General features: G+C 37.8%; 6 protein-coding genes across 6 annotated transcripts; 5 read left to right on the top strand and 1 right to left on the bottom strand.

Annotated features, from left to right (window-relative positions):
- Positions 1 to 6,259: 6,259 nt before the first annotated feature.
- LOC120956050 (putative uncharacterized protein DDB_G0271606) lies at positions 6,260 to 7,680 on the top strand. Its single transcript, XM_049610493.1, has 2 exons — positions 6,260 to 6,350; positions 6,415 to 7,680. The coding sequence occupies exons 1-2, from the start codon at positions 6,339 to 6,341 to the stop codon at positions 7,474 to 7,476; spliced, it is 1,074 nt and encodes a 357-aa protein (XP_049466450.1). The 5' UTR covers positions 6,260 to 6,338; the 3' UTR covers positions 7,477 to 7,680.
- Positions 7,681 to 8,654: 974 nt separating this feature from the next.
- Positions 8,655 to 9,582, top strand: LOC120955461 (larval cuticle protein A2B-like). Its single transcript, XM_040376351.2, has 2 exons — positions 8,655 to 8,788; positions 8,867 to 9,582. Exons 1-2 carry the CDS (start codon positions 8,777 to 8,779, stop codon positions 9,416 to 9,418), a joined length of 564 nt encoding a protein of 187 aa, XP_040232285.2. The 5' UTR covers positions 8,655 to 8,776; the 3' UTR covers positions 9,419 to 9,582.
- A 2,186-nt stretch (positions 9,583 to 11,768) lies between these two features.
- LOC120955460 (cuticle protein 7-like) lies at positions 11,769 to 12,633 on the top strand. Its single transcript, XM_040376350.2, has 2 exons — positions 11,769 to 11,859; positions 11,968 to 12,633. Exons 1-2 carry the CDS (start codon positions 11,848 to 11,850, stop codon positions 12,535 to 12,537), a joined length of 582 nt encoding a protein of 193 aa, XP_040232284.1. The 5' UTR covers positions 11,769 to 11,847; the 3' UTR covers positions 12,538 to 12,633.
- A 2,297-nt stretch (positions 12,634 to 14,930) lies between these two features.
- LOC120955453 (uncharacterized) lies at positions 14,931 to 17,805 on the top strand. The gene is made up of 4 exons (XM_040376341.2): positions 14,931 to 15,285; positions 15,362 to 15,594; positions 15,673 to 15,870; positions 15,946 to 17,805. Exons 1-4 carry the CDS (start codon positions 15,034 to 15,036, stop codon positions 16,142 to 16,144), a joined length of 882 nt encoding a protein of 293 aa, XP_040232275.2. The 5' UTR covers positions 14,931 to 15,033; the 3' UTR covers positions 16,145 to 17,805.
- Positions 17,806 to 18,241: 436 nt separating this feature from the next.
- On the top strand, positions 18,242 to 20,219 carry LOC120955455 (uncharacterized). The gene is made up of 4 exons (XM_040376344.2): positions 18,242 to 18,650; positions 18,711 to 18,946; positions 19,639 to 19,836; positions 19,897 to 20,219. Exons 1-4 carry the CDS (start codon positions 18,411 to 18,413, stop codon positions 20,099 to 20,101), a joined length of 879 nt encoding a protein of 292 aa, XP_040232278.2. The 5' UTR covers positions 18,242 to 18,410; the 3' UTR covers positions 20,102 to 20,219.
- A 58-nt stretch (positions 20,220 to 20,277) lies between these two features.
- Positions 20,278 to 22,935, bottom strand: LOC120955456 (cuticle protein 8-like). The gene is made up of 2 exons (XM_040376345.2): positions 21,065 to 22,935; positions 20,278 to 20,976 (listed from the first exon to the last, which is right to left on the bottom strand). Exons 1-2 carry the CDS (start codon positions 21,074 to 21,076, stop codon positions 20,290 to 20,292), a joined length of 699 nt encoding a protein of 232 aa, XP_040232279.2. The 5' UTR covers positions 21,077 to 22,935; the 3' UTR covers positions 20,278 to 20,289.
- Positions 22,936 to 22,941: the final 6 nt, after the last annotated feature.

The raw sequence follows: 22,941 nt of genomic DNA on the forward strand, positions 1-22,941 counted from the left end.
TTTTTCTGACCTATATGTCAATTTCCTAGAATTATAAATCGTCATGGAAACTGTGCACTTGGCTTCTTTTATTACCTTTCTACACGAGAATGTGGAACAATAATCAAAAATTAACTTTTATATGCAAATATAATGAATTTCTTCATGGCAGGAAGATCGTTCTAATTGGAAGGGTCCGACCCAGCACTGTATGTTTGCCGGTATGAAACAGCTTCAATTTGGAAAGTCATTATAAGCATTCTTAAACATATTTAATTATTCCTTATGTATTCGAGTCACATAATCCTCATTGTTGGCTAAAACAATGTTGTGATTGATGAGAAAAAAGATCTGTAATACTTTTTATGGAAAATATTATTTAATTAAATGTATACTTTTTTACATGATTTAATGTGTTAGTTAGGGCGGTCCCGTGATACAGTCGTCAATTGTTATTGTTTTACTAAAATTATTTGCCTTTTGACCATATTTATGCATTTTTAAGTGTTTTTTACCATAGTGCCATTATAGGTGCACAAAACAGGCATGTTCCTATAGTGGTTATAGTTATAAAATCAATAAAAACAGGTCGTTTTAGATTGTTTCGAGGATATTTTTGACATGTCGTACTGTTTTCACTAAAATAAGCAACAGAAATGAGTTTTATGTAGGTAATTTACCAAAAACAGGCAAAAATTCGCTTATATGGCTGAATGAAAAATTGACTTCAAATTAAGCACACTCTTCCGGGTGTAGGTTGACGACAGGTGTGATGCAGTACTTTAGTCAATAGTTTCATCGATCAAATTTATACATTTTTTTACGATCAAATTACGTAAGCAACCAATATTATGGCAGTAATCCATGCTATTCATACGAAAACAGTTTCGAAACTAAGTTTCATTGATATTATACACCGTTTTTTATACATCTTTGTTAACCACCACTATAGGAACACAATACGACGACTATAGGAACCATACCACCATTATAGGTACAACGAAGCAGTCACAAAAATATGTATTTTTTCGTAAATTCGATGTATTTCATGGTAAAAATGGTTGTGATTGCGAAGATAAAACATTCCAATTGCGATGTGTTGAAATATTCAGAAAATGTCTTTCCTGACACTTTAAATCCATTAAAACACATCGGTACCACTACAAATTGCACCACTATTGGTACATTTACCCTATACCCTCTTGCATCCTTTTCTTTGCTTGTTAAGAACCAATAATGAATATGTCTCACCACTTTTCCACACAAAACTGAGCAATGTTATGGCTAGCGAGTGGTAGTATCAGAGAGTGGTTTCATTGCACAACATCCCCCGACTCGGGGGATCCTGTATTTAAAAAAAGGCCATTAGTGAATCTCGTTGTTACTTCCCAAACGGCATATGGAATTTGATGGAATATGCAAATATCGTATGGTGGCCAACTGCAGCGCGTCCGTTAGCTCGATTGGAATCATTCCAGCGCAAAATTTCACGATTTGCACTTCGCTCATGGAACCAAAGGCTCGATTACCGGACTAGGTGTTTACTACTCGGGCTACCCACCCTAAGTGAGCGAATACGAAAAGCCAGGTTGTCGTTCATCACGGGTCTTCTCGACGGCCTTATTGACTCTCCGTCACTACTGGCTGCCATCAACCTGTACGTTCCGGCCAGGCCGCAACGGACTCGGGCAATGTTGGCCCTCGACGACCGTAGAACGCAATTTGGCTCCTCTGACCCGTTCCTACTCATGTGCCGTGCTTTCAACGCAGTCAGCGACGCTTTTGAGCCGAGGGTTTCGAAAACTGAGTTTAATGATCGTGTTTCTGTGTTAAATTTGGTTCCATAGTGCACATTTTTATGTTCTATGTTATTGTAAATCGTTGTAAAGAACTCATTGTAAAACATTGCTAAAATGGTTCGAGAGGGCATTATTGTCCATCGATAGACAAATAAACATAAACATAAACATAAACATAAACATATAGACAATGCCCCAGTGTTTCTTTCTTTGTATATTTTAAACTAATTTAAGCCGTAATATTAAATAGTAAAAATATTATCATAATAATATTGATGATAAGCACAGTTCTAAATCAAAATTGGCATAGGACATCTACAGATATATTACATTAAACAGTTTGTTTCACATACACAGAACACTTTCGTATGAAATATGGAAAATAATTCGCGTTCCTAATATATGGAGGAAATCTGTTATACGATTTTGTGTCTTTTAAAAACAATGATCACTTTGGGTGAGTAAGGTGGTAACGACTATGGGTACGTTAGTAACTAAGAGAAATTATGTAATATGATCAATCCGCCAAAATGATCATATTAAATGTACGATTCATGAAATTGTTGCTTATAAAGATTGTACATTGTACAGTGGAACCCCGGCTGACAAGTTCAACCCATTAAAGTGACTCAATTGTTGTGCGAAAAAAGTATTCGTTATGATGGATTTCTCTGTACAGCGGAACCCTTCATAACGAATACTTTTTATTACCAGTTTTTATTCATAACGTGCAAATCTAAATGCTCTACAAATATTCCTCTTAATGAGTAATATCTCGTATAACGAGCAATTCCATTTTTGTCATTCCGAGTGTTTCAATACCATTAAATACAGTCAGAATTCAATAATTAAACGCTTGGCATGCTTTTTAGTTGGCATGCTTTTATACGCCCGATAGTTGGCTGACAGTTCAATTAAATAGCATGCGTTTGTATAAAAAAATCTGTTTTTGAAAAATTCACAAAAATCTCATGATCTGCCGTGAAAAATTTCAGATTTTTTGTATGGAAAACGTGCCAACTATAAAGCACATGTTCAATAGTTGTGAGTTCAATCAGTGAGTTCAGATTGTATCAAGCTATTTTCAAACGGAGCAGTGTATAAGTGAGAAGGAAAAGTGTAAGGGAGGTGACACACTAATGCCAACTACTAGTCCAAAAATCACAAAGTCATACAGAATCTGAACTCTGATCATTCTGAAAATAACTATTTTCTGAACAGATAGCGGAGATGAGAGTTTTTCTGCGCTTAACGATAGGTGGAGTAAGTGAGGTAGTGTATTCAGTTTAATTGGTCCATTTCCTTCCTTCTTATTTGACAATATTTTCACTTTTCGACTTTGGCCGTGGAAGTGGGTAGGGCGTGGATTTTAGTGTGTAGTATATCTTCCTAAGAAGCATATGTTTCACAAGTGTGAGGTGTATTGATGATTGTGTTCTTGCATGCATTCTTGATCTATTTGCTCTTGCAGGTGATAGTTTCGATACTAAGAATTGATTTCTTGACTTGGAACTAATTATTTTCTTGTCTTAGAATCAATTATTTCACTTTTCATACAAATTGTATGAACAAGAGCCTGCCACATAACGAGCTTTTAGCATAAAAAGTGAGTCATTGGAACGGATTACACTCGTTATGTGGGGTTTTTCTATATATGATGATCAAAACGCATTTATGCTGGTATATTAGTTACAATTCCCCTTTACCTGAGAACGCGACACTTTATCGGACACAAGAAACAAATTTTACAACATGCTTACTTACTTACTTATCCGGCGCTATAACCGCTTTGCGGTGTTGGGCTGCCTCAGGAGTGTCCGAAACCGCTGACGATCTCGCGGCCTCGCCTACCAGTCCATTATCCCGTCCTTAATGGAGGACGCTTCCACGCCATCTTGCCACCTCACCTTGTGCACGGCCTAAAAGGACTTTACGGGCTGGGTCGTCCGTTTCCATGCGTACATCATGGCCAGCCCATCGGAGCCTAGCGAGCTTGATACGCTGCACGACAGTGAGGTCGCTTTAACAGCTCCTCCATTGTCCTGCCACACACATGAGGCCAAGAATCCTTCTAAGCATCTTTCTCGCGAACGCGGCCAAGAGAGTTTACAACATACTAACAAGGATTAATTCCGGATCACTTGGCAATGATACCAGATGTCCCTTCTAAAATATAGCATATTCGCCTGTTGCAGCTTGGAATACCTGTTGTAAAGCTTCAATCAAAATATTCAGAGCTCAATAGATAAATGCTTTTTAAGTGGCATACTTTAGCTCTCTGTTAGATAATTGGCTAACAGTTCAATTAAAATGTACGTATTTACATAAACAATTCCCATTTTTCTTTAAAATCTAATGGAACAGTTTAAAAGGTGCTTTTTTATACATAAATACGTGCCAATTAAAACGCTCAAACTCAATACTTGGCAGGCTGTTCACGTTTACTTGATGAGTTCAGGTTGTATAAAAAATATTGAAGATATTGAAAAATCAATCTTGGTCTTGTACTTTGATCATATTAATGAAACAGTATAGGTTTACTTTTCTAGGCTAAATTCATTAAAACAAATTTTAAATAGTATCATATTATTTTTCTAATAGAGAGCACTAGTTTTCACTAAGTTTGTTAAAATATATGACTCACACTTGTTTTAGTAATTAGCTATCTTTATTACGGTAATAGCTATCTGGATATATTTTTTTTACTGCCGTTTTTTAAGTTCAGCACGTTAGCACTATTTCTACACACAATTAACACCGTATAACCACAACCTATCACACTTATTCTTTTACCACACTAGCTACGAAATTCACTTTTCTCTTATCTCTTAAGATGATCTCTTTCCATATTTCTTTCGACACAACACACACTCAATTTGTTCTCATCTTATGCTCGAACGTTACACTACCACGTGTGAATACATACTGCGCATCTTATGTGCAGAAAAGCTACAATTAACTTCGGCTCCCATCCAAAATACTTTTTAATCCAGTTCAACACCATGCTCTAGGCTGATGCAACTTTTAGCAACCCAAAATCAGCCAACCTTACTCGATGGTCTGAAGAACTGTACCAGTTTCGTACAGGCGACTGAATTGTTTTCAATATTGTGTACTACATTTCACTTTTTCAGTCTTGAGCTTTGATTCGGTTGCGATCAAAATGTCAACCGAGTTCACGACCATTCATGAGTACACTTTCAATTTAGCTTCGCTGTTACTCCGTAACGGTTAATGTTTTATAGTTTTCTTTATTGTTCTAGAATTCCTGGCACACATTGCAAGCTGTACCAGCTATGGACTCATGGGCAGTGTTGTACCGTATCTACCCCACCTTTTTACGCGCTATTTATTTTTTTTGGGTTTTTACTTTTTCTGTTTTTACCCGGGTAAATATAGGGCATTTTCGTTTGAATGGAATTTAAATTAATGATTGTCATTTTTATTTACATCTGTTTCGAAAGTGTATAAACAACACAATTTTTCGTATACTTAAACGGACTTTAGGCATATACATTTTTGCTTTACCGAAATATTTAAACAATTTTATTTTATTTTTAACGAGATTATGGTTCAACTTTTTTTCCTGTTTCCCGAAATTTAAAATGCCCAATTTAGTGCATCCCTGCTCATTGGTATGCTCAAAATATCATAAATTAAAAATGTTGTGTTTTACGAATTACTTTCTAGTTATTCGATTTTTGATATTGATTTTCTTCCTAAAATGTTTCGTACGATAGTACTGACAATACAAGATGCAGGAACCATACAAAAACCATCCTATGACGGCGATAGAACTCACATTTTATTTGCATAACGTGTTCATTGAATAATACCATTCCACACATTTTAATTACGCTAACATTGCGTTAACTTTGAGGTTTATTTTGTGTACTGCAGTTCTCTAAGTTAAAGTTTGATTACACGTGCTAAGGTCGTGTTAAATCCTTCGATTTCGGATTTAATCATTTTCGGTGTTACGGTCTAACTTTTTAGCGTTTTATGTTTATCGGCTGTTGTTTCTAGTAGCGCAAAATTAAAAGAGAGTTTATTTCACACTATCAAACTGACAGTGCTTCCGTGTCTGTGACTGAACAGACCGCTTTGTTCTGCGTATTATTGACAATAATAATTAATACACATCACCTTTCAGCTAACGTTGATTGAACTACAATGACATTCAGAGATGTATATGTTACCTAGCAGTTCCTATTACAATCAGAGTAAGTGAATGAAAACTTAACCCTCTCTATCGGTAAACCACAGTTTACCGTTAAAAGTACTAAGATATGTTCAAGGCAATGGAAAGGTTGTTTAGGATATTTGATATCATCCATGATACTTAGAGCCACCTAGAAATAGTAGTGAACTCAAAACACCGCATCAATCACGCCCAGTGTCATCTTACCATGTACCTTACTTGTCGCCATAGACTAAGAAGACACCTAGAACTAGAATGATTAGCACTATAAAAGGGCCACATTTCTCAGCAAACGGTATCAGTTTGATCGCAGCTTGGTTCTTACACATTACTAGAATCCAAACACCATCAACGTTGCGATGGCGTTGAAGGTAATTTTGGAAAGCAAACTTTTTCATTGTATGAATCACAAATAATGTATATTACTGTTTTCAGTTTACGATATTCTTAATCGCAGCTGTGAGCGCTGCTAGTCTGCAAGACTATCATCAACAATCTCAGCAGCAACAGCATCAACAGCTGCAACAACAACCACAACTACAACAGCAACAACAGCTACAACAACAACAACAGCAGCAGCAACAACAACAGCAGCAACAACAGCAGCAACAACAGCAGAACGATCCATGGGATTTAAAACGATATGCCACCGATGCGCACGATCAAAGCGATGAACAAGTTGGATACGATTTTTCATATTCGGTTCACGACCCAGTTACCGGAGACCAGAAAAGCCAGGAAGAATCTCGCCGTAATGGACACGTCCGTGGACAGTACTCTTGGGTTGATGCTGACGGTATCCGGCAAATTGTCAACTACCGTGCTGATGACCGCACTGGATTCAATGCCGAACAACGCCGTGAACCTGCCCATCGCCCACGACTGAATCACATTTTGCAATTCATCCCTGCCCAAACAGTTGCTCCTCTTTATACTATTGATACTATTATAGCTCCAGCTTATACATCCGTTTCACGAGTCGATCAAATTCGTCGCCGAGATCAAACATCGCGTGTTAATAGAGAAGAAATCAGCGAAGATGAGCGTAACGGCCGTGAAGATCGCCACGAAACTGTTCGAAACGATCGTCCTGAGGAGCCGCGTGAAGATCGACGAAATGAACGCCGGAATGATGATGGACGCGATGAACGACATGACGATCGCCGAGAAGACCGCCATGAAGAGCGCCGTGAGGAACGTCGTGAGGAACGCCGTGAGGACCGCCGGGAGGATCGCCGCGAGGACCGCCGTGAAGACCGACGCGATACTACCCGTGAAGACAACCGCCAAAGCAGTGCTCGCGATGACCGAGTCGATGAACGTCACGAAGAACGCCGAACAGATCGCCTTAACGAGCACCGTGAAGAGCGACGAGACGAACGCCGGGAAGAGGGACGTGACAATCGAGATGATCGTCGTCAAGTCGTACAAGAAACTGCATCTCAATCGGAGGTTCGATTCCAAGCGCCCTCAGTTTCTTATCAGTACAGTAACTGATCTGCTACGCTGTATCACTGCCAGACGCGAAACGTTCTCACCGCCATACCTGACATGTTAATGATTTGATTTTGCAAATAATCACATAGACCCATCCATCACAGCGATGATTTCCCTAGTAATGTGATGTTGTATAATGCCATTCATATAACAATTTAATAAAGCAAACGATGTTCGACGGAAAATAAACAAAAACGTGTTTGTCCAACTATACAGCGAATTTATAAATTTGCTCTTATAATCATTTTTATTAAGAAAACCAAATCGCTTAAAAAATAAGTTTCAATAAATACTGGAAAGTCTTCATAGTCAATCGTTACTAACAACGTAAGATGGAACATAACTTTGTAAAAAACACTAGCTGAAAATGAAAGCTATCTTCTCCGTTCGGGTCCGGTGCATCTGTTAACAATCGACCTTGACGCGCAGCGAAGTGTAAAGTCTCTGCTCACTGTCCCAGAAAATGGCACATTCGATGTTCCCAACCATTTGTTTGCAATACTAAAATGAATTTAAATAGATGCTCTTATGACAGGAAAAAGTGGGCTTCGTTCAAGAGCTTTAGGTAAATAGGGTGCTTCCGTCCACTGATCATGCCCATGGTCAGGGATGTTCACATCACGTATGTTTCTTGCTTTTCCTCTCACAAGATCACCGGCCGTAATATGTGCGGTTTTTTAATGATTGTTCCATTTTCACCTTTTCTGTCCCACCCTTCTACAGTGCGCAGTGAGACAAAAAAACAAGCAGACGAAGAAAAAAATAGCTCGAAATGGGTTCCCGAACACGCTAGCACAAAAACTCCCCTCAGGCGATTCATTCGCATGGTTATGCAACATCTGAACTTGTATCTTGAAAAGCGAAACTGAAAGTACCGTCTCGCATCGCTGGCCGAATCGGAACCGGTCTACCGATACGTTAAGCTAAGAAGAAGATAATAAAACAGGCCTCCCAATTACTACAATTCCAAAGGCAACAAATGTTGCGAGAAATGTGTTACTCCTTTTGGAGCCGAGAATTGCAGCGATGCAAATAAAATGTGCAAAAAATGAATTAACAAAAAAAATACCAGTCTCGACATGCAAAAAGAACGGCTAATAGCAACCGCAGAGAAATTACTAGACCGTTCCAGGGTCTGACAGGACGCCCGCTTGTTGAGGACCCTTCGACTGTGACAGCCGGCGTTCATCGATCATTCGGCAAGCAGCCGAGAGACTGTATAAAAGCGTTGGGCCTACCAACTTGAAGCATCAGTTTAGGTTGACTCTTCAGATCTAGTGCACTTGGAAAAGCATACAAGATGGCGTTCAAAGTAGGTGTTTCGGCTATTATCACACGATTATCACAGTGAAAGCCTAACTCATTTGACTTCTTTCTTCACCGTCTACAGTTTGTAGCCCTTTTCGCTGTTCTGGCTGTAGCAAGTGCCGGAGTGATTCCCGTCGAGCAAATTCATACATCGTATCAGCCAGCTTCCTACTCTACTCACTTGGCCCAGCCAGCAGCTATCGTCAAAACAATTGCACAGCCCACGATCGTGAAAACCATTGCTCAACCGACCCTCGTAAAACACATCGATGAAGATCACGATGCACAGTACGATTTCTCCTACGGTGTTCACGATGACCATACCGGCGACATCAAGGAGCAGCGTGAATCTCGCCATGGTGATCAAGTGCACGGTCAATACAGTCTGATCGACTCGGATGGACACAAGCGTACCGTCGAGTACACCGCCGATGACCACAATGGTTTCAACGCGGTCGTCCATCGCGAACCAACCGATATCAAGATCCCGCAGCCAATTGTTCAGAAAGTCATCGCCCAACCAGCCATTGCCAAAGTTATCGCTCAGCCAGCTAAAATTATTGCTGCCCAGCCAACGTACTACAGCCAACCAGCTCCAGCTGTTGTCAAAACCGTCGGTCTCTCTCATTACTAATTTTGAAAGGGGCATAGATGTTACAGGACGCTGATTCAAACTACCAGTTTCAAAGTGCACTTTTACTCTTTCTCTATCTCATTATCATCCTTGTTACACGACATTTATCTTTAACGCTCATAGGTTAAACAGTACAAATACAAGTGACATGTTTTAAGACAAAATGTGAGGTGATTTGCAATTATTACGCAATGTTGGTATACATTACCGTATCATCAGCGCAAATATTCCCTATAATCATATCGGCTAAGCTAATTAGAAAGAAAGAAAAATGTGAACTGAACGCTTTCTGTACTGAAAATTTACTAATTTGGGGAACTGCTCTAATATGATCGTGTAGGTCAATAAACACACTTCCATTACACTTTTATCTGCACCTCTTATGCGGAAATCCAGATTAGAGTTGAATCGATACTTGATTCACTCAGTGGAATGTTTCAAATCGTCATTGGAAATTTGCTATGTTGCTATGGAGGTTGGCAAGCATATATTGGAATCTATCAAACGCTCAGGAGAATGGCTCAGAGCAGCAGTGGATTTTTGCAACCAGCTATTTAACGCTCGCTTGTAGCGCTGTAAACATTAAAATTAGAATAAAAAAAAACATATAATTTTTACGCATTTGGAGTAATGTATGGGAAAACATACGTTATTGGCATCATATTTCCAACATAATAATTCATACGTATTTGGAATTTATTATTCCAACATTCTTCTATTTTACACTTTGCTTCCCTAATTCTTCTAAGTGCAAAAACATTTCTTTTTATTTGAAAATACATATTTTAATAGTTTCCATCGCAGTCCTTCCTTATAATCAACATTACCCTTTCATTAATTATCCTCAAATTTGTACCAGCGTGGAATTACTAGATGCAGTTCTTTGTCACACGATTTCTTTGCTTTGAACTTGAACGAACTTTGAAAAAGCTTATGATGCGTAAGAAAATGCTCATGATGAGAAGAAATAGTAGAATAAAATATTGAATAGGATAGGATGTAGGAAACACGTATAGTATAGCGAATAGTTCTAATATCATATATGTATAGGTAATTGGAAGCCGTCCTCGTAGTACAGTCGTCAACGACTTAACAACATGCCCGTCGTGGGTTCAACGTTCAAATATGTATTGTCCTCCTACGTGGAACTGACTATCCTGCTATAGGTACTCAATAAGTTACTAAAAGCCAAGCCCACTAGCGGTTCAAGCAGACCTTGACCGACAACGGTACTTTGTGCCAAAGAAGAAGAAGATATTAATTACTCTTTCCTAATAATGTTTGTAAAACATGTGTATAATATCTCCGAATTCATTAAACATGGTGGAGTTATTATTTTAAAAAATACTAAGTTTATTTTCTACCGCGCTACAAGCCAACTCTCCATAGCTGTTTTCATAAATCCACAGCTGTTTGAATCAAACTCGTCTTATATACTAAATGTACTTGTTGCAGAAGTGTTATAAAAAATTCAGAAACTCCCAACTGCATAATATAAGTAAGTACAAAATTAATTTCCTTATTTAAGTTATATATTTTTAAAGTACTTATTGTAATACCTTTTTTCGCATTTATATCATATAAAATTATCGAGCATTTCAACATCAAACATCAAAGCGGTATTTAATTATTTTCACTAACTCTCTTTCCACGTACGACACTCGATTTCACAATCTAAATACCCCCAATATGCCTGAGCTTATTAACTCAAAGTGCTAAGCAGATATTTTCCAACATCTACTTACCTATGACCTCATAACAGTATCTCAATTTAAGTCATAAAGTCACTGAAAATATTACTCACATCATGACTCGTTCAGTGCTTCAAACTATTACAGTTGCATTGACCTACCGCCACAATTGAGATCACGCTCTTACCATATGGAAAGTAAATCTCTTACACTTATCGGTCAGCCACGAGATCGTCGCCAACCAGTGTACCTTCAAGTAATAACTGGCCAGTACGCCCCAATTTCGTTTTCACCTACATCGTAAATTGAATCAATCCCCAAAAACAGCAAGACCCAATCAAGTAACACTTTGTCTTGCTGTCTACACCACCTGAGGCATAACACCACATGCCAGCTTGCCCTTGAAGAAATACTGCTCTGCTTCATGTTACCGCTTTCAACTTCCGAAAATACTGCACACACGTTCTGGGGCACAATGTTTCGCCTGGGGACGCAACTTGATCAAGCTTACTCAGCTGTCTCCATTCCCCTTCGTCCGGAGAGTGGCTACGCCGTAAGCCGGCTGCGCACAAGGACCTTCCCAGTGCTTGAGTCTTCCAAGGAAATGCTTCAAGGAACTTTGCCCCGAACTGTGCAACGCATATATAAAGACAATGTGGAATTCAAGAACGCTGTCATTCGTCTGATTTCTTTTGGTTGGAAAGGTGATATTTGGTTAGGCATATACGGCTAGACAGAATGGCTTTCAAAGTAAGTATGCGCACTATCTCCTTAGGAGTTGTACCACAAATGTGCACGAGAGATAGCTTTTGGTTTGTTTTCTTTAATAAATAATTGTATACATATTCTCTTTTTTAGTTTTTTGCACTGTGCGCTGTGTTTGCCGTAGCAAATGCCGGTTTACAACAACCAATAAACCCAGTCTACCATGCAGCACCGATCAATTTCGCACAGCCAGCTCTTTTCAAGCCACAACCACAACAGACAGTGTACGCACAGCCAGCTTTAATCAAAACAGTTCAGCAACCAGCGATTCTTAAAACCTATGCCCAGCCTGCGATCGTCAAAAATTACGTACAACCAGCCGTGGTAAAAAGTTACGCACAGCCTGCACTCGTAAAGAGCTATGCCCAGCCCACCTACGTCAAGCAAGTCGAAGAGTATGCACCAGCTAACTATGAATTCTCGTACTCCGTGCACGATTCGCACACTGGAGATGTGAAAAGTCAGCACGAGACACGCCACGGTGACCAGGTGCAGGGCCAATACAGTTTGCTGGATGCCGATGGTCATCAGCGCATTGTGGATTACACTGCTGACGACCATAATGGATTCAACGCTGTTGTACGCCGCGAACCAGCCAATGTTAAAGTCGCTCAACCCGTTCAGAAGGTTATAGCTCAGCCACTTTACACTGGACATTACTAAAGTAAAAAAGACTTGACAAATGTGTAATAAGTTAATGGATGGAATAATAGTTCAAAATATCAAATGTTAAAATAAACTGATAATTGTTATATTTCAGCTTTTTATATTGTAATTCTTGTGAGGTTTCTGAAAATAGTAAGTTGTTTATTCAAAACCAGTTGACTGTTATGATTGAAACTATTGGGAAAACTCCAACTATTATTTGCAACAACTAATACATCTACAATTCGACCCCGCCGATCCACCCTTTTTAGTAAATTTCAAAGAACATTAATTTTCTCCGAATCCTTTTTACCACAAATGACACAGGCTATCTGTGAATAATTTTATTCAGTTATAAGTGATGATCAGTCTCTCTGAAAACTCACTAAGGTAATAGTGACTTACTTTGTACAAATTAGAATTTATTTATTTATTTATTTATTTATTTATTTATTTTATACTATCAACTACATGGCCTCCAGCTTGACTTAAACAACTTAAAAACTATCTTAAGTTTTGTACAAACAATCTACTTAAAAAGCTGATGAATAAAATTAAAATTTGATGTTGTGTAATTCAAACTGAAAAGACGTGAACAAAAATAGTTTATTAGAGCTATGCTGTAACATCCAAAAGGCTACTTTAGAATACGAGCTATTATGGTGTTCAGGTTGGTATATTAATATTAAATGTATACAACAGATCTCTATGTAACCAGGTACAAATAATATTTGCTAAAACTGCGCTTTCGACAACCCTGCATTTCTGTTTTAGGAACTGAATTTCTAACACCAAACACTGTGTGTGATAAAGAAGAACGTATCAAGGCAACTCTTGTAACATGTAAACATGTAAGCATCTTCATTCAACTGACGCAAGTTTACAGCATATAATAAAACAGTTGTTTTTGTATAATTTCTCTTGCACAAAAATAAAAAGAGAGATTTGATTAAAATACATATGTTACAGTACGATGATATCGCTATTGATATTACAGGAAATATGTTTTATATTTTATAGAAAACAACATGCCCTTTATCGGTTCAATCCCCATATGGGCTGTTCTTTCCAAACGTAGTACTCATGTTAATAATTTTAACATATATTTTTTTTTTATATTCAGCTTTGCCGTATTGCTTAGTTTTAACATATTTTTTTCGTAATAAATTATAAAATTGAAATACATCGTTGCCAAAAAATATACACAGCGTCAATTCAATTGTTTCTTTGTAAAATACGTGTAGTTGCAACTTCATGATGGTGCTTTTAATAGCTGAGTTATTACAGGGTTTACCTAGCCAATCGGGCGTCGTCAAAGTGTTATCGGTCGCCGTAAATACTTTTTCGGGCGGCGTCAACCCTCAATTGGGCACTGTCATTTCTATTCGGGCCTTGTACAGAATGAAAGCGTCCTACTCTTGAAGGTGTCAAATCGGTAGTTCCGGTGTATTTGATCCATTAAGTTGTTTAAAAATACGTATTTTGCATGTTGTTTAACTTAGTATGTATTATTTTAAACAGTTAATCTAATTTAATCACCAAACATATTTTATGTTTAAAAAAATATAAAACCAAATTGCATTGTACAGGTTTGAATTAAAAAATTTAATTGGGATTTTGAATCATTTTTTATGTAATTTAACTTTTAAATAGTGAATTTTCTTACATATCAGTTAAACTACTCGCAAAAAAGTATTGTTTTACAACTAGAAAGCAACAAAATACAAAGTAGGACGCTTTCATTCTGTACTTTGCCCGATTCATACTTCACAAGGCCCGAATAGAAATGACAGTGCCCAATTGAGGGTTGACGTCGCCCGAAAAAGTATTTACGGCGACCGATAACGCTTTGACGACGCCCGATTAGCTAGGTAAACCCTGTAACGGCTTATCGGTACGCACAAGCTCTTATCATTTATTTACTTGCCCGCGGCAATGTCAAAGACCGTAAAAGACAATGCTGTAGGTCCCAAGTGGTATTCGAGAAATATTTTACTTTCTCTCAGCTAAAGCTTTTATGTGAGAGTTTTGCTCACCAGTTCCATTACCCATTTACATGTACACTAGCACTACAAGAGGACCAAAGTCAAACTAAGACCTGAAAGCTAAAGTTAGAAGTGCCAACTGCTGTTAACTCATGAAAATACACGATCATTGATTCACTGTCCAGCACATCTTTTGTTTTGACATCCACATCGTTTAATTGCTGAAGTGCTCGTTAATCTGGACATAAAAAATTGAAATGTAATCTGTTCTAAATTGCACACAACATTTAAATACTACACACGTCACCGTTTCTCAGCACAACGATGGCATCGTTGAAGAGTGAGCCTCTGCTGCGGAGTTTGATAACTAATACAAACTTAAGCGATTCACATGTACGAAGTCACCCGAAGTTAAGTCTCTCTCCATTGCTGCTTGGGGAGTTTGTAATACGTTGCATCCAACAGATGAGCTACGTGTTTTCTCGCGAAATCATATTTTCAGTTTGGTCCTGTTATTGACAAAATTGAGATGGGTGGTACGATGGAACCGCTACGACCAGCTAGTACAGAAGAAATAAAACAACTCATTGAAAACTACCAGGAAAAGATTCCAGAGCATGTTCAGTTTGTGTTAATATTGCAAAACATTTTGCGAATAAACAAAACAATTCCTGAGCATATTCGCGAAGAACTATCGCATAGAGTACAAAAGACGATTTACATTCCAACAGGAGGAAATTTCAACCAAAGTGCCACGTTTGTGGCCATCAGTCGTGAGGAGGTACGTTTCTATACATGTTTTTTGTAGCTTTTGCCGATTTTTTATCACTCAACCAATATGTTATTATGTCCTCAAGGATTTATACATCATGGCTCATTCACTAGAATCGCCTCCCTATGAGCTATGTAACGCAATTCGAACAACTAAATATATTAAGTGGAATCTGAAACCTGTCTTTGTCATTGGTGGTGCAAAAGAACTTCAAACCGAAATTCACCACAAGGCATTCGAGTTTAAACATAAAGTACATACATCTGATTTCATTAATTACTGGATTCCGCCAAATGAAGCCTCTAAGCTCGAAGTTGTGTAAGTATTACGACAAATTAAATAAGTACTATTAGTTATTATGTGGTAATAGATATTAATGCCTCTTTTTAAATGTAGTGTTCCAAACGAGGTACAGCTAAAACCATTAGAAAAAATGCATGGAAAACAAATCAACGATTGGTGGCCCTATCGTTACAAAACATCGCAAAGCTATATTGAATCGGCAATTCAATATAATGGAAGTCTCGGTTTATTCGACAAAGTATCGGGAAATCTCGTGGCTTGTGTATTTAAAAATGATCTCGATGGTATCGCGTAAGATAGGCAAACCATATTTTATATATTTATTATGAAGCTATTCTAATAACAACTGTTTTTCGTCCTTTACAGTCACCTGTACACAGTTCCACATTGTAGCAATAGAGGCTATGGTAGTACGTTAGTCAAAGCAATGACACATCTGATAGCACATGACCATAAACAGCATGTGCAAACATTCATTAGCTCAAATAATGAAAAGTCAATCCGAATATTTGAAAAACTTGGATTCCTACCAGTCAACAACATACAATGGTTAGTCATGGATTAAATTGAACTCACAAACATCGACAAAATTGCGTATCTTTCAGATGCAAAACTATATAATTACACTTTACTGCATTATCTACCTACAATACGATACCTATATGCGTATGCCCATATTTAGAACACCACTCATCTTATCAAGGCGAGCTTTACTGTTTTGACATCAACTTAAGCTAATTTACATTTCACATGTGAATTCAATACAAAATAAAATCAAGTGCTATCAACATACTCTAATATCAAGAAAAACGAGGATTGTACAGACACTGGCTTTAAGAGGAGAACAAAAGGTCTTCTATTATATTTCATGTCCAACCTCATAGTTCCAACTCAATTATAATTTAGCCAAATATGGGACCTTTCACGATGCTAGCCAGCTTTTTATATGGAGATTGACATTTTGCGGCTGAAATTAGTTGTTGACAACTCCATACAAAACCACACACAAAACTAGCCTACGATTTTCAGCCTAGATTATTTCAGCCTCAAAGTTAGAATCAGATTTGAGTACCAGCTTGAAAAAATGTAAATACAAGGTTGTTTTTTTCTTCATCCCAAGGTGTATTAAAGAGATCAGGAGGTAGAATTTAGAATCAAAGTGTATGTAGACCAGGTGGTCCCGTCCCATATAGCTTGACAACTAATTTCTGAATAAAAAAAAAAGTTCTATTTGACAGAAAGGATAGGATTCCATAGGATTTGAACGTTTGCCATAGCAGCACCTACGTAATAGACATTAGTTACTAATCGAAGATGTTGTATTGAATCAAAAACGGATGTTACATCATTCATATTTAATTTAGCTTACAAATCGCAGTCTTTCACGTGTTTGAAGTGCTTTTACTAAAGAGAACGTAGATTTTAAAAGTGTTTTGTACGTCAAGTTACCGGTTTTGTCAAAAAGTGGCCTTCTAATTTTGTTTTAAAAAACAGGCTATGAGACCACCGTGTAGGAACGTTGAAAATTTGTATGCAGAGTTTGACAATTGTCTCCCACAATATCACCCAGCAGAAGCAGTAAAAATCAACCTTCTAAATACATACACTTTTTGATAAGTCCACTTGAATATTATACCCAGTTTTATAGCTGCTCGAATACTGCTATACAATACAAAGATCTGATAGACTGCAACTTCAGCCTACGGTCTTAAAAGGGAAAAGTGCCCTAAGATGGAATCCAATAATTTTTATTTGTTTTAAAGTGGTCATTAACAAAGTAATTCGTAGAAACGAAAAATAATCTATGTCTCACGAATAACTCCTTTGCATTTGTTTTTTATCTCTTTAAAAATGGTAAGTAGTCACATAACTTGGTTCGGATATTTAAAAAATTAAATCTGAAATTTTATTGATCTTTTAGCTCCACCCAATGCATTACACACTTTCAGATTTTCGAATGGTGCCTGTGCATTATCATGTTCAAGCGACAGTGAAATACTTGATGGTTCATTTATTTTATACAGCTGCCCTGATTATCTTATCACAAATAATACCAAATATTAACCTTCACCTCTTATAATATCTTATCTCGCGATCATGTACCTGGACTAAGCATGTCATCCATGGTTTTTTTGTGTAGCTAATTGTGTGTAAAAGTAGATAATAATTAAACGTGTATCGATGCTTTGTGCGCCGAATAAAGAAGATTGGTGTTGTGAACAGGAAGCTGAAGATTTTGATTTCTACTTGATCGTGCAAATAATATTATCGCATGATATTTCGTATCACCCAAAAATGTGTTTGGGGTTTGTGGTTGGACACATCCTCATTAATACTAATTCTTTACATTTTGCCTCAACGGCGTCAACGACAAACGAGAGCGAACCCACAAAGTAAGAGAGGAATGTTGTTTATTACGTCTCGTGAAAGTTTTGAGGTTTGAGAATTAAACGTGTGTTGATGCTTTGTGCGTCGATTAAAGAAGATTTGTGATGTGAACAGGAAGCTGAAAATTTTGATTTCATCATTTGATCGTACAAATTATATTATCACATGAAATTTCGTATGAGGGTATGAAGTTCGACATGTGTATGAAGTTCGACAAACCAAACATGCGTTTATGGTTGAAGCTCGACACATCGTCATCAACAATAATTCTTAACATTTTGCACGGCATCAACGAGACGGCACCAATGGCAAACGAGAGCGAAACAACATTCTAAGAGAGGAATGTTGTTTATCACGTTTCGTTGATGGTTTGAGTGGGAGCGACAAATAAGTGGTACTCTCAGTTTATTTCGGTCATCGACACAATCAAGACGGACTGTGTAATGGATCCGTTACGTCCAGCACGCGTGGAAGAATTGAAACATCTCATTGGCATATACAAACAATTCCTTCCACAGTCGATACAGTTTGTGTCACTGTTGCAAAATATTTTACACACCAATCTCACACTTCACGACACTGATAAGGAGCAAGTCTCCCATCGACTACAAAAAACTGTTTACATTCCCAACAATGAGAAAGGAAATCGTTTGGCAACCTTTGTAGCCATCAGTCGTGAAGAGGTATATATTCTTGGTGGTTTATAGTGACACATGTGTTTAATACAAATCCAACACTTTCAGGACCTATTCATCTTTATGAATACATTGGAAGTTCCTCCTACGGAGCTTACGCACGCTCTCGAGCACACCACTTACATTAAATGGGGAATCAAACCTATGTTTGTGATAGGTGATAACAGTGAAATTCGTGCAAAGCTATCTCAATTAACAGTGGAACCCAAAGTTCAGTTCGAAAGTTGGTCCGATTGTGTTAACTATTGGATACCACAAACAGAAGCTGCTAAGCTTAGTTACATGTAAGTGATAAGATAAATCATTACAAAATTGCTACGTGTTTGTGTATCACAAGCGATCATATGCAATGGATCCTCGCATAACGAGTTCGTTCTACAACTTACATATTATAGCAGATACTCTTTACGCAAAAAGATAGATTTCATTTGATTTGTTTGATACATGAAACATTTTTGTTCCAGTAGCAAACGAGGGTTTTAACGAATCATTTTATATGAATCTTAAAACGTTCAAAAGCTTTAAAATATTTCAACAAATTTTGCATTCGTTATTGATAATGTACTCTGGTATTTTCTGTTTATTTTTACTGATCACTTCTGTACCACATATCTCCAACTGACATACGAAACAGATTAATGGATTGGAAACATCAAAACTCTATCGCTTTATTTTGCGTGAAAGCACCTAATCCTTCTTATTCAGGGTGCTCTATTTCTAATAGTGTTTTCAATCGTACCTCATTCGAATACATGGTTCAAAGATCCGTGGATCAATACACCAAATTACCTCGTTATCAAAATCTTACTCGTTTGTGAGGCAATTAGAATTGCACGTAACGTAAAAAATAAGCTAGTACAAAAATTCATTATGAGAGGGTCCAATGTATTAATCATGTAACAAAAATTGAACATTAATAACAGCGAATGAATGAATAAATGAAACCTCTCAATTTGATCCATTTTTCGATATTTAGCGTTCCAGCCGACGTAGATTTAAAGCCATTACAAGTTCAACATGCCAAACAATTAAACGAATGGTGGCCATATCGCTACAGGACATCGCAGCAATACTTCGAATCTGCCATTAAATATTTTGGGGCTTTCGGTTTGTTTGACAAAACATCGGGAGAACTAGTAGCATGTGTGTTCCAGAATGATCATGACGCTGTGGGGTAAGCTATTTTTCTTCATCTTGGTAATATAAAATAAAGCTACTCTGTTTATACTTGTAGACACCTATATACAGTTCACGAACGTTGCAATCGAGGCTACGGATGTACTCTTGCAAAAGCTATAACTAAACATATTGCTGTTCAATACAAGCAAGATGTGCATACTTTCATCGATGGAAATAATGAAAGATCAATAAGACTGTTCAACAAAATAGGATACAAAGCTGTTAGCCGAACTGAATGGCTTGTTGCATCGAAACATTGATACAAAACATTGATTCGCATGGCAAATCAGCATGAAACAATGCTCTTGGAATAAAAATTTCTTCTCAAAATCTATAGAACTACGAAAATAAATTTCAAAATTGCCATTTCCAATGAAATTGAAATGTTTGCACTTATTTTATTAACATTCAACCTAAACAACACATTAATCTAGTTTTAAATTAACGCTTAGTAATGATGATGGCTCAGATGGCTCGGTCCATGGACGATGCTGGAGGTTGAGTGCGCGATCGGAGCAGCGTGGTGCGCGATCGGAGCAGCATGGTGCGCGATCGGGGCAGCGTAGTGCGCGATCGGGGCAGCATGGTGGTGCTGGACAGTGGCGTGAGCTACTGGAGCATGGGCATAGCTGGACACATGCACGGGCTGGGCGATCACCTTGTGCACGGGCTGAGCGATCTTCACAGCCGATGGCTCACGGCGCACGACGGCGTTGAATCCGGTGTGATGATCAGCATGGTAGTCGACGATGCGCTGGTGACCGTCGGAGTCCAACAGCGAGTACTGTCCGTGGACTTCGTCTCCGTGGCGAGTTTCGTGCTGGCTCTTGATGTCTCCGGTGTGCTCGTCATGGACGGAGTACGAGAACTCGTAGTTGGCCGGAGCGTGGTGCTCTACAGACTTGATGATCGTGGGCTGAGCAATGGTCTTGACGATAGCCGGGGCCGAGTGCTGGTAGATAGCCGGGGCCGAGTGCTGGTAGATAGCCGGAGCGGCATGGACCGATCCGACATGATGGATAGCGGGAGCAGCATGGTGCTGGATGGTGGAGTGAGACGTAGCGATCGATCCATGATGGGCCACAGGAAGCAGACCAGCGCTGGCGGCAGCTACCAGAGTAGCGAGCAGAACGAACTGCAAGATGGACAGGAATAAGGGTTAACTTTTCTTATAGCTATAGGTGTGTGTTTCATATTGTTCTAGTTATTGTAGTGATTCTTACTTTGAACGCCATTATTGGAGCAGGATTGTTTACTAGTTGAGGTTCAGTGTGACTGTGACGTGTGATATCGTGACCAACGCCTTTTATACTCAGTGAAAATGGGAGACTCCAACGCTTGATAAAGTTGAAATCGAGACTTCGGTATACGTCCTTGAGACAAGGCTACCACGAAATTGCACTACTTTTACTTGCCAAAACTGATCTACATCAAGTATACAAAGAAGCAAAAGATAAACAAGTACATAGTCAACAAGTGCAACATATTGGTCACCGAAAATACGATGAAAGTAAAAGAACCAGTCTGCAATGGACACACCTCCATCGGCTACGGCTAGGAATACGTTCTTTTCAGCATAGACGGCCAGATCACATTTGCTAGCGAACGATTGGTAGAAACGTGTATAATTTTAAAATAATTTTTATAAATGAAACAAAGGTACAAAGGTACTATCTACCTGTATAGCCTAATTGTTTATAGGATACTTTTCATTTTTATATTTATTTACAGTTGCACCACTTTGAAACATGTATAAAAAGGAAAGTAGAATTAAGTCGTAGATAAAAACGAACTCCGTGGATGTAGACATTGCCGTGATATTGAATTTCACATTCATATTTTTGTTGAATAATTGCGAATAATTTTTAACATTTCTTACAGTTTGAAAAACTGAAACGATTCCTCTTACTATAAAAGCTTATCTAAGTTTGTTCTACCTTTCATTTCAATGAATATGTTTTCTTGTTTAACTCGTTTTCTTCTTTTGTAACGCATTTTGACACACCGATTCCAATTCCATCTACAAAATGTAATGGCAATGTATTAGCAGCTGGTTCGCTGACGTTCACTAGTAGGAGTAACTATTTAAAAATAACTAGTCAAAAGTAACTGTCCAAAAATAAATAAAAGCTGTTCGTAAAAACTAAATGGTAATTGATGATTTCAACCACTTAATTAGTTATTTGATATAATTCGGATTTTGATTATTATTATTATTTTTATTCATTAGGAATGGCTTTGCCGTATTGCTTATGATTCTGATTATTTGATATGATATAATTTACTCATAGAACTGTCAAAGAGGCCCTTCACGATTCTAGTCAGGTTTTTGTATGGAGTTTGACAGTTGGAGGCTGAAATCATGTGAACACTCCATACAAAACGACACACAAAACTAGCCTGCAATTTTCAGTCTAGATTATTCTAGCCTCAAAGCTAGAATTAAATTCGAATACCTGCTCGAAAACACGGTGTTGTCTACATTTATCCCAAGGTGCATTAAAGAGATCACGTGGTGGAATCTAAAGTCAAAGTGTATGTAGTCCAGGTGGTCTCATACTATGTTTTTATAACTAAATTTGAATATCATTTTTGGACAGGATGGGTGAAAACTTTTGTTCAAACAAGCTTTCTTGAGGCTTGACGAATACTCAAAACACTCTTAAAATCTTCATTCAGAAGCAGAAGCGATAAAAATCAGCCTTCTATATTCATACATCTTGAGATAAGCCAACCTGTATATTAAACTCACATAGATAGCTGCTCGAAAACTGCTATACAATGCAAACAGCTGACAGGTTGAAATTTCAGCCTACGAACTTAAAACGGAAAGGACCCCAAATTTAGAAACCCGCGTATCTTCGAATTCGCGTATAATTGGTACAGCATATTTCGAGGCTACCTGGTAACAACAAGAACGTTAACAAGAATAAAACAAAAATACAAATGTTTCAAATGTAGGATAAAAAAGTGAGAATCAGGTTCATTTTAAGCTTTTCGTAAGGATATAACAGATTTTTTACATAATCACAAAAAAGCCGTGAGAAAAAACAGTAGAGGTAAACGAAAGTAAAATCAATTGGAAATTCATTACAGAAAA

Source organism: Anopheles coluzzii, chromosome 3, assembly GCF_943734685.1.
Source record: "Anopheles coluzzii chromosome 3, AcolN3, whole genome shotgun sequence".
In the NCBI taxonomy this organism is placed as follows: domain Eukaryota; kingdom Metazoa; phylum Arthropoda; class Insecta; order Diptera; family Culicidae; genus Anopheles; species Anopheles coluzzii.